Source organism: Hyla sarda, chromosome 2, assembly GCF_029499605.1.
Source record: "Hyla sarda isolate aHylSar1 chromosome 2, aHylSar1.hap1, whole genome shotgun sequence".
NCBI classification, from domain to species: Eukaryota; Metazoa; Chordata; class Amphibia; order Anura; family Hylidae; genus Hyla; species Hyla sarda.
In genome coordinates this window covers 40,119,387-40,135,110 of record NC_079190.1, presented here as the reverse complement: position 1 = coordinate 40,135,110, position 15,724 = coordinate 40,119,387, and the positions used below count along the sequence as shown (strand labels likewise).

Genomic DNA, 15,724 nt, shown 5'->3' with positions numbered 1-15,724 from the left:
ATGTCTGCGCCAGTTTGCGCCAGTTTGCGACAGTGTGTGCCTGAAAAATCCAACAAACCCGACATTGCACTGTGAAAAGCCAAAAAGGGGCGTGGTCTGTCACAAAGGGAACGTGGGGATATGAGGATGAGATATGAGGTCAGAATATGAGGACAGGATATGAAGTCAGGTTATGAGGACAAGATATGAGGTTGGGATATGAGGTCGGGATGAAGACAGTATATGAGGATGGGAAATCAGGACAAGATATGAGGATGAGATATCAGGTTAAGATATGAGAACAGGATATGAGTAGTGTTGCTTGCGAATATTCGCAATCCGAATTTTATTCGCGAATATTGCATATTCGCGAATTCGCAAATATTCGCGAATATAGCACTATATATTCGTAATTACGAATATTCGTTTATTTTTTATTTTTTTTACACAGTACACATCACAGTGATCATCCCTCTCTGCTTCCAGCTTGTGTGGTGTAAAGAAGGCTCTAATACTACTGTGTGAGACTGGTGTGCGCATTTTCGCATATGCGAAAATTAGCATATGCTAATTTTGCATATGCGAATTTCCGTTTATGCTAATTTTTGTATATGCTAATTTTCGCATGTGTATGCGAAAATAAAGCGGGAATATTACGAATATGCGAATATTCGCGAATATATGACGAATATTCGTCCATATATTTGCGAATATTCGCGAATTCGAATATGGCCTATGCCGCTCAACACTAGATATGAGGATGGGATATCAGGTTAAGATATGAGAACGGGATATGAGGATGGGATATGGAAGGTCGGGAGCTGGAGGCACCCTGATTGGTCCAGGATCTCTTTCTGTTCTCGTCGGCCAATTCATGAGATTTATTGGCAAATCTTACTGTAGATTGGCTCTTCTCTAAATGTAACCTTTTACAATCATAAGCATTTAACCCTTACATTTTGGAATACCACATTAATATATTTGCTATATTCAGACTAATCTAATAAAAAAATAAAAAAAGTTAAAAAAAAAGTACTATAGATCTTAAAGGGGTACTCCACTGGAAAACATTTTCTTTTAAATCAACTGGTGCCAGAAAGTTAAACAGATGTGTAAATTACTTCCATTTAAAAAATCCCAATCCTTCCGGTACTTATCAGCGGCTGTATAATACAAAGGAAGTTATTTTATTTTTGAATTTCTTTTCTATCTGACCACAGTGCTCTCTGCTGACACCTCTGTCCATGTCAGGAACTGTCCAGAGTAAAAGAGGTTTGCTATGGGAATTTGCTCCTGCTCTTGACAGTTCCTGACATGTCAGCAGAGAGCACTTATGGTAAGGCAGAAAGGAAATTCAAAAAGAAAGAACTTCCTGTGCATTATACAGCAGCTGATAAGTACTGGAAGGATTGGAGGTTTTTCATATAAGTAATTTAAAAATCTGTTTACATTTCTGGCACCAGTTTATTTAAAAGAAAATGTTTTCCAGTGGAGTACCCCTTTAATCCCATCATACTTGTCTAAGGGGGCTGAAATAAAGTTCTATATCATATATACTATTTATTATGTTTTCTTTTATTCACTAACCTCTTGTTTTTTAGTTTCTTTTTTAAACAATGCACGAAATACCATTATATTAAAATCAGGTATGATCCTATTAATTTATCTAGCATCTCTCAGCGGAGCCTCATTTTTTTCTTAGTAATCTTGTATTTTCATGGTCTTTTATAGCAGCCAAGTCTGGATGCCTGAAAGGCTATTCAAATCTAACAGTAGAGATCTTATCCCTTGCCGCAGCTTTTGTTTAAATTCTTTTTCCCTTTTCCTTTCAGAATGATTTTCCGCCTGCAGCATCGGAGACAAACTGGGAATCTGTCACAAGCCCCGTCTCAGTAAGTAATACTGTGTGCCATTGTGCAGAATAAAATAAATGCGCACGCTATTAAATAAACAGCATGTTCCAAGTTATTATCTGTACTGCCGGGGTAAAAAAAATACTGAGGAAGGATTTAGGTTTTGATTTGATACAGATTTCATGGGATTTAATGTAGAGACAAGAGAGAAGGGACAGAATTAGCCGTCCTGTAGGTTGATATGCAAAATCAGTGGTTATGTGTATCGCTCCTGTCCTAGTTATTGTTGCCTCAAATATATGGGGTAACCAGTCTATAAAAACAGTGTGGTCTTGTAGTAGTATGGGCTAGTTCAGGTAAGGGTGTATGTACCATAGTGGTAGGACATGCGGTTGCTATGGGACCTTGGAGACAGGGCGTCTGTCCTGGTTGGTCCCATTCCGGACAGTTCCTGACACGGACAGAGGTGTCAGCAGAGAGCACTGTGGTCAGACTAGAAAGAACTACACAACTTCCTCTGGCTCATACAGCAGCTGATAACTATTCGAGGGATTAAGATTTTTAAATAGAAGTAATTTACAAATCTGTATAACTTTCTGGCACCAGTGGATTTAAAAAAAAAACTACTATTTCCGAGTGTAATAGAAATTTCTTGTGCAGCATAATCCCATTGCTGATATTCGGCCACTAAAATTCCGCTGCTGAAAGAATGATCTTCTTACTCATTCTTTAGGCAGAATCCGTGCATTCTATGCGGTCTATGTGGACCTACAGTGTCCACACGGGCCGGGCGAATTCTGAATTGTTCCAGCTAAAGATTTGGTAGCGTAAACCTACCTATCCGCGTGGCTCATGCTATTTGTCTGGCACAACTTTAGATTGTCTTTGTCTTAGTTTGGTGCACAAAATAGCATCTAAGCCACACACCTCTTTTCAGGAGGTTTTTTTTGGGCACACATTTAACCAGATTTTTGGTGCAAGTTTTATTTAACTACTCCCTAATGTGTTTATGCTGCTCCCCTGTATTTCCTCCTGTAAATAAATATATACATTGAAAACTGGCTGAATGCAACACTGCCTAAACACTACATATGCTAGGCAGGTGGTTTGATACTTGACCAATGGATGTACGGTGTACATCACCGCTCACTCACCACATTCATTAAGCATCCTTAAGATGTCTAGAAACGGAGTACCCCTTTAACGCGGCAGCTTTTTCTTTGGGTTTGCTTTTTTTTTGGTGTGTAATTGTGAACATGAAAACAATACAGTTACGGCTCCTTTCACACAATAGCCCTCATTTACTATTGTAAACCCGACTGCTTTTCTCGGGTTTTGTGGAGCATGTTTGTCTGCGTCATGTCGCATCCATTGTGCGACAGCGCGCGACAGTCTGCGACATTTTTTCGCGAATAACCCGACTCAGCTTTCCAGAAACCCGAAAAAGGGGCGTAACCCGAAAAAATGGTCTTTTCCCCATGATTTAACAAGTTTCCCGACCCCAAAAATGGGGTTTTCAGTGTCTATTTTCCCTACAGCTTGCAGCAGTAGGATATTTTTTTTTTTTTGGTGTTTTTTATTTTATTTTTTATTTTCACAATGTAGGCTCTTATATAGAAGACAGAACCAAATTTATGCTGTTTTCACATTTTTTACTGTAAATTAATGCCTTCAAAATTTAATTGCAAATTAACATTTTGAAATAAATTAAACTACATTTACAACTTTGTCACATTCACAAATTTCTGAAATATCAAACAAACTATTTAATGACGCCCAAAAAAATGATTGTTGAGCTGTTGCCTCAAAAGCTGACCTGCATTGTCAGCTGCAAAGTTCTGTTCCAAATTAATCCTTACAAACTCCCGTGCGTTACTGAGGTTAAAATTTAACCCCTAGGCTGCCGAAATGCACCTGCGACATCATTACGCTCGTGCGACAAAAAAATGCACTAGCGACATTAAAATGCGACACATTCATAGATGACTAGGGAAGTAAAAAATCGGGTTAGAAAGCAACTGACACATTCAACCCGACTTTCTAAGTAAATCAGGGCCAATATGTTGATCTGTTTTAAAGACATGTTACAATGTCCCATTAAGAAAACCCTTAAAGGGGTATTCCAGGATTTTTTTTTAATTTGGATGTGCTACAGGGGCTGTAAAGTTAGTGTAGTTCATAATATAGTGTCTGTACCTGTGTGCGACGGTTTTCTCACAGGTTGCAATGTGGCCGAGACCTGACTCACTAGTCAGCTGATGACAGGGAGCCTGTCTGCTTCAATGGGTGGAGGGATCGCTTGGTGGGAGAGAGATCAATCTGCAACTAATGCAACAGCTGTAGGCACTCTGATTGAAAACCACAGGTCTTTTGAATGAATGCAGCTCATTTGTTTCAATTGGTGGGGTGGATGATGTGTGGGAGGGAGGAAAATGGAACTCTGGAATTTGTAGGCAAAGAAGAAAACTCAAACAGGAAATACCAGTTCATAAAAAGCTAGGCACAGTATTATGGTAATCTCACAACATAGCCATTTAGCCCCGAGAAAAGTGCAGATCCTTCCTAAGCATGTCCATTAGTGTCTGGCAGGTCTACTGTCTACTTAAATCACCTAATGGTGGATAACCCCTTTAAAAACGGCCGTTAAAAAATCGGATTCAAATCTATGGGATTTTTTGATTAGTTATAGCCCGTTATAAATAACGGACGTTATTTGTGACGGGAGAAAAAATGTTACAAGCACTAATTTTTCTCCCGTCACAAATAACTGGCTATAACGGGTGATTACGATTAATCAAAAAATCCCATAGACTTGAATGGGATTTTTTAAAGGGTTTTCTTAAAGGGACATTGTAATGGGTCTTTAAAACAGAGCACCATATAGTGTGAAAGGAGCCTTAGATGGCAAGTGTTGAAATGCTTGTTTTCTGAAATGTGTAAAAAAAAACTTGTAAACAAAAAATTATATGGGAATGCAAAGGGCAACGTCCTTAACCCAACGTAATATTCTTGGAATAACACTACTAGTAATGGGACACTACATTTTTGTATTTGAAGGGGTACTTTCTCCAGTCTACCCTACTGTAGAAGGTCCTGGCACCGATGAATGGGTTGGTGGAGTTGGTAGCAGCATAGAGCCCAACGGGAGATGGAAAGATGGGGGCAGGGACAATGGTCAAGAATTCCGGATGGTGAGATGCATTATGAAAAGCACTGCCTCATGTCCTCCTGGCCATATCTAAAAATGGTCCTATTGGGAAACATTTTGTGTCTTTCATATCCTATAAGCGCTGACTCTACATGAATTTCATACCACTATCTTTGGACATATTACCTAGACATCTCCTGCAGTATTTAGAACTCATCCAGAGACTAATTGCTCTCAATGTATTACATGCGTGGGCGGTAGAGTTATTCACCGAAATGATGAATTCCTACAATACTATCACATCATTTGGGAAAGTCGACATTACATTCTTATAATTTAGATGAATGAGATGTTAAGGACTGCACAAGCTGATATCATTTCAGAGTTCCTGGCTTATATAAGAAAACTTGGCTTCCGAATAGGACAGCTTATCGAAAAATATACAGTTCTGGCTTCCAGTAAAGAGTCAATGTACAGTAAAGGAGACCCGCACACCAATTACAGTAAAGGTTTATTTGCCCTGAAATGGTCACAGCAATAGTGGAATAAAAGTATATTATGCTGTATAGGGTATATTTCCTGTATAAACTAGGCGGTAAGCGCGGGCCAGAGAGCCGTGTGTAATCGCCTCATTCTCTTGGATGAAAGTTTTATACAATTCATTTACAATGTTTTTTTGTGTTGTTAGGGCGTCTAATTTGTGTGATATGACTATAGACATTGGCACTGACTATATCCATCATTTGCTGTATACATGATGTTGAGCCCAAAATGGTTATAGGGTTTGTCCACAGCAAACAGTAAAAAAAAAAAAAATAAGGAAAAAAAAAAAATACATTTCTAACTAATATATGATGTCACAAAATATCTGATGTGAATCCGGCCTTACACATTGGATTAGTCTACTAAAAGCTGAGTAATTTTGGAAACGCACAGTATTTCATATCTTAACTTATCATGTATTATATTTATGGATGTCCCGATACCGATACTAATATCGGTATCGGGGCCGATACTAGCCATTTACATGGTCTTTCATGGAAGAGCATGTGACACAACGTCACTCCGCCTCCTCCCCTGCGCCCAGCGTAACACTACGGACGCTACGAAGCAGAGTGACGTGTATGTCACATGTTCCTGATTGGACCCCATGATGCAGGCCAGGAGGACGGAAGAACAGGGCAGTGGAGCGGTAGCACCCGACGGAGGACAGCCGCAGGTGAGCTGTGTGCTGCTGCTGTCTACAGGGGTCCCTGCTGCTGCTAATGTCTAAAGGGGGGCCCTGCTCCTCCTAATGTCTAAGGGGGGCCCTGCTGCTCCTAATGTCTAAAGGGGGGCCCTGCTGCTGCTAATGTCTAAAGGGGGGCCCTGCTGCTCCTAATGTTTAAGGGGGGCCCTGCTGCTGCTAATGTCTAAGGGGGGCCCTGCTGCTGCTAATGTCTAAAGGGGGGCCCTGCTGCTGATGTCGAAAGGGGGGCCCTGCTGCTCCTAATGTCTAAAGGGGGGCCCTGCTGCTCCTAATGTCTAAAGGGGGGCCCTGCTGCTTCTAATGACTAAAGGGGGGCCCTGCTGCTCCTAATGTCTAAAGGGGGGCCCTGCTGCTCCTAATGTCTAAAGGGGGGCCCTGCTGCTGCTAATGTCTAAAGGGGGGCCCTGCTGCTGCTAATGTCTAAAGGGGGGCCCTGCTGCTGCTAATGTCTAAGGGGGGCCCTGCTGCTGCTAATGTCTAAGGGGGGCCCTGCTGCTGCTAATGTCTAAGGGGGGCCCTGCTGCTGCTAATGTCTAAAGGGGGGCCCTGCTGCTGCTGTCGAAAGGGGGCCCTGCTGCTCCTAATGTCTAAAGGGGGGCCCTGCTGCTCCTAATGTCTAAAGGGGGGCCCTGCTGCTTCTAATGTCTAAAGGGGGGCCCTGCTGCTCCTAATGTCTAAAGGGGGGCCCTGCTGCTCCTAATGTCTAAAGGGGGGCCCTGCTGCTGCTAATGTCTAAAGGGGGGCCCTGCTGCTGCTAATGTCTAAAGGGGGGCCCTGCTGCTGCTAATGTCTAAGGGGGGCCCTGCTGCTGCTAATGTCTAAGGGGGGCCCTCCTGTTGCTAATGTCTAAGGGGGGCCCTCCTGCTGCTAATGTCTAAAGGGGGGCCCTGCTGCTCCTAATGTCTAAGGGGGGCCTTGCTGCTGCTAATGTCTAAGGGAGGCCCTCCTGTTGCTAATGTCTAAGGGGGGCCCTGCTGCTCCTAATGTCTAAGGGGGGCCTTGCTGCTGCTAATGTCTAAGGGAGGCCCTCCTGCTGCTAATGTCTAAAGGGGGGCCCTGCTGCTGCTAATGTCTAAAGGGGGGCCCTGCTGCTGCTAATGTCTAAAGGAGGGCCCTGCTGCTGCTAATGTCTAAACGGGAAGCCCCTGTCTATAGGGGGGCTGCTGTCTACAGGGGGGGCCTGCAGTCTATAGGGGGGGGGGCTGCTGCTGCTAATGTCTGTAAGGGAATACTAACTACTATTAAAGACAATCTTACAGCAGAGTCACCTGCACTGACTTGAATTTATATGTAGATAGTACAGGTGACCCGGTTTCTACCGCTCCTCACCATGTGGTCGCCGGTCTCGCTACCAATGCAAATTCCCTGTTCTGCCCAATGGAGAAGAGAGAAATCTTGGCTCATACTACAGCAGCCGCCTCCATTGTACACAACAAGGACCCACGTATCAGCACGGTAAGCAGCGCCAGAAACCGCGTCACCCTGCTGTCAGATTCCCTTTAAAATATAAGTACTCGTACTTGGTAGTACTAGAATTAAAGTATCTGTACTCGTACTCGGTCTTAAAAAAATGGTATCGGGACATCCCTAATTATATTCCAGAGCTGCACTCACTGTTCTGCTATTCTGTAGTGTAGATACATTACTTATCCTGCAATTCTGGGTTACAGCTTGTATAGAATAGTGTGTGCAGCTCCGAAGTATAATACAGGACATAAATTAAGCAAAGATCAGTTCAAGGTAAGTTATGAAAGAGTCTGGATAGTAGACAGTGTGGTGACCCAGTACAGAATCACATGTTCTTCTGTACTCCTGCCCATCCTGTGTGGCAGATGCTGCTCAATGTCCGTCATGGGTCCCCTCTCCTTAGAACTCTCTATATTTCACAGTCTAATGGGTTGATGTATTTGTATTATTTATGTACTTGTTGCCTTAAATATCTTGTTGCTAAGGACCTTGTTGTTAAGGGGAGTATGCAGTGGTGAATATGTGACTTATCTGCCCAATGGGATCTCTCTAAATTCCTCCCTTATATAATGAGGTCAGAGTTCAGCTCTCGCTCTTGAGCTTTCTCTTAGTGATGAGGTACAGTTTGGTGAGGAGTGAAGTCTGTGAGGTGAATCTGAAAGGAGGCCTGAGGCCTAGTCCAGCAACCAAGCATATACCAGTTATATATCAGTTAACCCCACTACTGAGGTGAAAGTCAAAGCCCTGTGGTAATCCTACAGTCTTGGGGATATTATACAAGTCAAGTCAGCAAGTCAGTCAAGTTTAAGTCTCTAAAGTATAGTGTGGGCTGAATCAGTCATATACAGCCCAATCAACTATAAGTCCCAGCAAGCCGATAAGCTTCCCTAAGTTCACCCTGCAACTCCTTCACTCTGATCTGAGCTGTAATGGATTGTACCATCTTTCCAACCTCAGTAAAGCAAGCTAGTTAACCATAACCTTGGGTCGGAGTGATTATTTGCCCCGTGCCAGGCACAGGTGAAGCTGGTCTACCTCGAGTGGTGAATAGGTCAACCACGCCCTGGCGTCACGATAAGGTATATTACACATTACCCTGTCCGACACCACAACAGTAAGTACCTCCACACACAGTAAGTGCCACATTAGAGCCTCCACACAAAAAAAAGATCACTTTGTGTCCCCGACACATAGAGAGGGGTCCCTTAGTGTGCCCACACACACAGAAAATACCCCCTTAGAGCCCCTATACACAAAAAGTGTCCATTTTAGTGTCCCCACATACAGAAAGCAGCTCCTTAGTGTCCCCACATGTAAGTGGTTCCTTAGTGGCTCAGTACACAGACAGTGTGAGGACCCATGATACAGGCAGATGTGATGACACGTCTGAACTGTACAATTGTGTTAATTGAATCTATGGCTTCACCTGCAGATATATACATAAGTAGTTACATCAGTTTCATCCTTGTCCTTACAATGCGCCTGATGCTCGGCATGAAAAGACATCATTGTGTACTGTGACTAATGGGAGCACAGGCTACCTCTTTATTGTGATATTGCATTTTAAAAGAACAGCGAGGACAATGATATTTCCCTGACCAGACAAAACATGGAATTACACCATTGACAAAGCTCCCAGGCCTGATCATGGCTGCAGAAAAAATGTCTGGTATAGAAGATAGAAATTATCACTGAAAGGAGAAACCTAGTTTTTGGTATTGCAGATGTAGACCATTTAAAGTGTACCTGTCATGAGATTAAAAAAAAAAAAAAATGGTTCAGGCTTACTCTTTAACTGGTGCTTATCCTATCCATGTAGTTTTTATCCTTTTATGGCTCCTAATTCCCTTGTTTATGATGCTCGCACTGCATGCAGTTCACTGAGTGGGAAGGTGTGTTTCCTTGCTTGCCCTTACATCTCATGTGGGAACTTTTTCCCTCACAGCACATAACTAGCTGCTCTTTGCACTGAGGCTCTGTGACACGCCCTGGCTCACACAGCAGGCTGATTGCCACACAGGGTCCTGCTTGTCCTGCCCACACTTCTTGTATTTTTTCTCAGCACAGAGACACACAGGCAATAACTGCAGAGAGGCAGGGACAAGACAGTGTTCTTGTCATCTGTGGGACCGTAGCGGTAAGAAGTATAGATACATTTTTCACCCAAAAATAAAAACATTTTATCCAATGTATATTGCAAATATGCATGCAAAGTTGTTAACTACATTATATAAAATGTTTTTGCAAATGACAGTGCCCATTTAAATGAGTTGCATAAAATTAAAGGAAAACATGGCAGCAGTCTTTCAGAAACAGCGCCATTCCTGTCCATGGGTCATGTCTGTTTTTGCAGGTCAGTCACATTCAATTAAAGGGGTACTCCGCCGAAAAATATCTTATCGGATAGGGGATAAGATGCCCCGCGATCTCCGGGCCGGCAGCGGTGGCGTCTGGAACACATAAGCTTGGAGCTTCTGTGTTCGTGACGTCACACCTTGCCCCCTCCATTCATGTCTATGGGAGGGGGCACAACAGCTGTAGTTGCCAGTCATTTGGCACGGAGCGGAGTTCGCGCGATGCACGGATGACTGGGGGGCCATGCCTGAGATCGCAGGGGTCCCCAGCGGCGGGACCCCCACAATCAGACATCTTTTCTCCTATCCTTTGGATAGGGGATAATATGTTTTTCGGTGGAGTACCCCTTTAAGGGGTTAAGCTTCAATATTAGACTCGGTAGTAGAACAATAATAGTGCTAGAGTATTTTTGAAAGCCAGCAGACAAGTCTCTGTAATGTCTGGGCTTTGTAACAGCCTATCCTCTGCACAGACCATCATCCTTAGATTAGCAAATGTCAGGACTCTCTGCACCCTCACCGATCAGCTATTTGGAGAGTTAGCAATTGGCACTGCAGACTCTTTAATGGTTTAATATTTATCACTGGTCATCCTTACAAACAATGAACTGTAGTTCTTTTAGTTTTGGTGCAAGGAACTGCAGTATTGCTCTGTTCACTTGAAGGCACAAAATGCTAATTAAATCCTTCTAGTCCAAGCACTAACTAACAAAACTCTTTTCTATCTAAACAGGTGGCTTGCTACCAGCCACCCAACAAAACATGTCATCAAATGGGTTACTGTCCTCAGTAATCTAACCTCCTTTAGCGATTCCAGTTTCTCACAGCCTCAGCCTGCAAACTGAGCCCAGTAACCAGCTGTCTTCAGTACCCGTGCTGATTTGGATCACACTGAAAACCTGTACTGGCCAAAAAGAGAATGAAAACCCCACTACCAAGCTGACTGCCATTCCAGTTAAATCCTGGCCTGTGAATCTATTTCACCGAAAGTCCCTTAGTAGCTATGGTCCAAAGCTATTCCTGGATTTCACATGTTTCACCCAGCTTTCACTTGATGAGAATGGAACTTCCTGAAACCTGGTTTCCACATAAGACAGGTACTTTGGGGAACATTGCAATCCCTGATGACAAATCATGTTGTCCAGTTGTTTAATGGCATCCTTAGGGATGGTCACACATGCTCAGTTGACTGCATATGACTGGCTAGTCTTAACTGTATATGCAAGCAAGGGGGATTGTGGGAATGTTTGTGCAACATTGGGTCATTGTTTAGAGAAAGAGTGCCACACTGGCATGGGAAATCTTATAGGCCATGCAGTGCTCCACTGGGATAAATGTAAAGTAGCCCTCCCCCAGAAGGGAGAGAGTTTGATCTCTGGTGCCACCTATTGGAGGTACAGTAGCATTCCTGCAAGTCAATGCTTCGATTAAACAGCCCTAAAAGACAATGGGGGGTTATAAGCCTAGACAGAATTTCCTCCAGAAGCAAGGGTTTGGATGAGGGTTATGTTGAGTATCCAGTGCAATGTAAAGCATATAAGATTTCACCTCGCCTGATGGTGCTCTCCTCAAGGAGAAACTTTACCTACTCAGCCTCACAACGAAGAGGAGAGCCTATTGGTGGCAGCAGCATGGCTGTAGAGTCAGAGTCGGAGTCGGACGAAATTTTGGGTACCTGGAGTCGGCAAACAGTGCACCGACTCCGACTCCTACTAAATTTAGATTGGAATTAAAAAAAAAAAAAAAGCAAATTTAAATGTCCCAATTCACAAAAAGTTATAATTAATGAATTCTCTACTATAAGAATAAAGATCAATGCATGCAGTGCCTCATGTAACCGCAAAACGAACACGTTAAGTGACTGTGAAGAAGCATGCTTTTCATGTGCTTTACTATTTGGCACACAACGCACAATTAGGAGCGGCAATACTTATACTTTCCATAGTGTTGTGTCCTGCTGTTACAGGGAACCCATGGATAACCTAGCCTCTCACTGATAATGTTTTTTGCAGGAGTAGAGACACTTGTATAAGTGAAGGGAATGGAGGGTCAATAGTTCAAGACTGAAGCTGTAAACCATTGGAAAAAGGCTGTAAAAACTTGTAAACTCGATTGTTAGCTTAAAGGGGTACTCCGCCCCTAGACATCACGAGGGGCGGAGCCGTGATGTAGTGATGCTCCGGCCCCTGTATCGCCCGTCATTACGCACAGAGCGAACTCGTGGGGTCCCCAGCAGCGGGACCCCGGCGATCTGACATCTTATTCCCTATCCATTGGAAAGGGGATAAGATGTCAGATCGCCGGGGTCCCGCTGCTGGGGACCCCCGGAATCACCGCTGCGGCACCGCGCGCTCATTACTGCACAGAGCGAGTGAGTAATGACGGGCGATACAGGGGCCGGAGCATCGTTACATCACGGCTCCGCCCCTCATGATGCCACGACCCGCCCCCTCAATACAAGTCTATGGGAAGGGGCGTGGGGGTTGTCACGCCCCCTGCCATAGACTTGCATTAAGGGGCGGACCGTGATGTCATGAGGGGCGGGGCCATGATTTCACGCTGCTCCATCCCCTGTATAGCCCATCATTACGCACAGAGCGAACTCTCTCTGTGTAGTAATGAAAGCGCGGTGCCGCAGTGGCAATCCCGGGGGTCCCCAGCAGTAGGACCCCAGCGATCTGACATCTTATCCCCTATCCTTTGGATAGGGGATAAGATGTCTAGGGGCGGAGTACCCTTTTAAACTTGACTATGGGATTCTACTAGGGAAATCATGTTTTATAATAAATGCCCCTTCCTGGATCCTCCCACTGCCCTATCTTCAGCAGCAGATCACCACACAAACTGTTCAATACAGTAGACTGTTGGCTTCCCAGCCAGTAGTCCTGTGGTAATGACATGTATGTTGCCTTTCTTTCCTTCAAGGAATGTATAAAATACATTCACATATTAATACAGAGGAGTCAGAGTCGGGGAGTCGGAGTTGGAAGCACAGAAAACTCCGGAGTTGGAGTCGGAGTCGGAACATTTATCTACCGACTCCACAGCCCTGGGCAGCAGGGAGCATGCTCTCTTTCTTGTAAAGTAGGGCTAATTTGCATAATAAATATAGTTAACAGTGTTGAATTTCTTATTCCTTCCAGTTACCGTATTGGTCAGGTTAGTCATGATACTTTTATTTAATAATTTTATGAGAGTGATATTCTTTGAATAGTTACAGCTATCTAGTAGAAACATAACAATAACAATAATGCAAAGTGTTTTCTTCAATTCTTTTAGCTTACTTTTCTCGAGTTTCTTACTTAGCTACAAGAATCACAGATTTGATTCTATTGCTCCTCACGGCATTCTTGATGGCTTTACCGTGTGATATACTGTAGACCATTACTGAGCCGCGGCACTGGAAGAAATATTCTTTTTGGGAATTTAGCCGGAGATGGAGGAACCACACAATTTAGAAAACAATCCCAAACAGAGGTTGATGTCAAATTGCCAGACTATTTCTGTCATGTACATTAGCTAGTTTGGCAGGCAGTACGTGGACAGATGTATTGGCGGGAGCACAGCTGTCCTGCATGCTGTCATGTGAAATAGCCTGTGGCTCTCTTTTATGAGTTAATCTTAGCCGCTTTGCTCGCTTCTACCAACATATTTGCTAATTGCACATTTTTTGATTTATATCTCATAAACTATTTAATATCTGGAATATTACCTCCTGGAAAAGCAGCAAGTAAACACAGTGAATGAGATAAACAGCAGCCAATCCGGGTTAACAGAGAATAAGTGAATTTTTTTGTACAATTAATTGCAGATTGTACTTTTGCCATTGGTAATGTGGATCCCTGATCTGTTCTTTCGTTTGTAATTTGTGCCTGGTCAATATGTTCCTCCAAAAGTAATTACAAGTTACAAAAATAAAAAATAAGGAGAAGTTACATCTGGCAAATGTAATTTATAGATAGAAAGCCCCAGGGCAGTATAGTGTAGAGGGACGACCAGATGGGGGCGCTGTAGGAGCTGGGATTAGAGGCTAAGTATACACAGAGAAGGAAAAAAGGGAACAGAAGGTGCGCAATACATGTGCCATTATCTTTAGGTTATATTAAGGAATACAACCCTCAGTGATTTTCTCACCGTTTGGTGTTCTGCTACGAGAAAAACACTAAAGGTTGCCTTGTCTAATAATATGATTAGGGATGAGCGAATCGAATCTGATGAATACAAATTTGTTACGAATTTCAGAAAAAATTCAATTCGTAATGAATGCGAATATCGTCATGATTCGATCACTCGAATCGCTTCATTAAACTCCATTTAGTGCGGTCCAGGGTCCGAGCATCTAAAATGGCGGATCCACATGTGAGGACATGGGGCAAGGAATCCTGGGAAGGCAGGAACAAGGGACGGATGACCCTGAATCACATGCAGCATGCAGTCTATCAGAAGTCACATCAGTGTTCTATTGCAGAGAGAGAGAGAGAAGGGCAGAGAGCAGTGTGTTGCACAAAAAAGTTTTTTTACAGCAGTGATTCACGTCAAGCCCAAATCCAGCCTAGAAGCACTGATAGGGAAGGGAGTGAGATTGAGAGAGAGAGTGCAATTTTGGGTGTACTACACAGCGACTGTGTGCTGCAGCACTGGTGAGTACAACTGAAAAGCTTATAGTAGCCAGCCAGTTAGGGTGAGCAAAAGCGTATTGTCTTCTATTAAGTGTAAACTGTGCGTACATCTAAGTGATTTTGTTCCTGTTAATGTCGTAAGGGTCTAGATACTGTGAAAGGCCAGCCAAAAGTACACACATACTGTTTTAAGCATAGTGGAGCGTATTGTACTCCCCGCATATATGCACTAAGTATGTCAGGCAGAGAAGTGCCAGGACATGCACAAAGGAGTGACAGAGGCCTACATTCATCAGACAGAGGTCGCAGCAGACTAGGGGCGAGTGGCAGCAGGAGTCGCAGTGTGAGGCCTGTGCTTGCGGTATCAGCTAGTGGTTGTGTCTCCACCAGCAACCCATCTGCCGTCATCGATTGGTTAACACGGTCATCCACTTCATCACAAGTGACATCTGACACCCCCAGCCAACAGTCGGTGGGTTCCTCAGACACAACCCTCAGTTGCTATGGCCCGGGAGCAGTCCCTGTTCTCCCATGCTGTTCCCATCCCCAAAGAAGTATCTTATGCTGTGGGTTCAGCTCCACTATTAAGTGAGGACGATCTACTAGAGGACGGTCAGCAGCTAATGCCCAGCCAAGAATTGGAGGAGACATCTGCCGCTTCCTCCACTACGCGGGCAAGTAGTGATGAGAGAGTGGCGTGGGAGGTGTTTTTGCGAATGTTCAGGCTCCTGAAGCAGACACTGTTGAGGAACCTGAGGAGGACATCAGTGACGTGCAGATACAACTCGATGATGAAGTCAATTGCACTTGGGAGCCGGTTGCAGAAGGGGCTTCATCATCATCAGGAGAAGAGGGTTGCAGGTTGCCCGTGAGGCAGCAGCTGAGCCAGCAAGGCGGTAGCATGGTTGACAGTCAGCATGGTGGCAGAAGTGGAAAGTCTGGAGCCAAACGTGCCCAGGGTAGACCACCTGCTTCGCGGCAGCCTACCTTCCCGAGAGGTAGGGTTCCTGGAGGTGGCAGTAGCAGTCTGGACAGTAGCAGTCAGTGTGGACTGT

The 15,724-nt window shown here is 44.0% G+C and overlaps 1 protein-coding gene across 1 annotated transcript in view; it reads left to right on the top strand.

Annotated features, from left to right (window-relative positions):
* PDGFD (platelet derived growth factor D) overlaps nucleotides 1-15,724 on the top strand; it is a 253,930-nt gene that overhangs the window by 195,884 nt on the left and 42,322 nt on the right. The window contains exon 4 of the mRNA XM_056561594.1: nucleotides 1,812-1,871. Coding sequence (XP_056417569.1) covers nucleotides 1,812-1,871 — 60 coding nt within the window. The remainder of the gene's footprint in view (nucleotides 1-1,811; nucleotides 1,872-15,724) is intronic.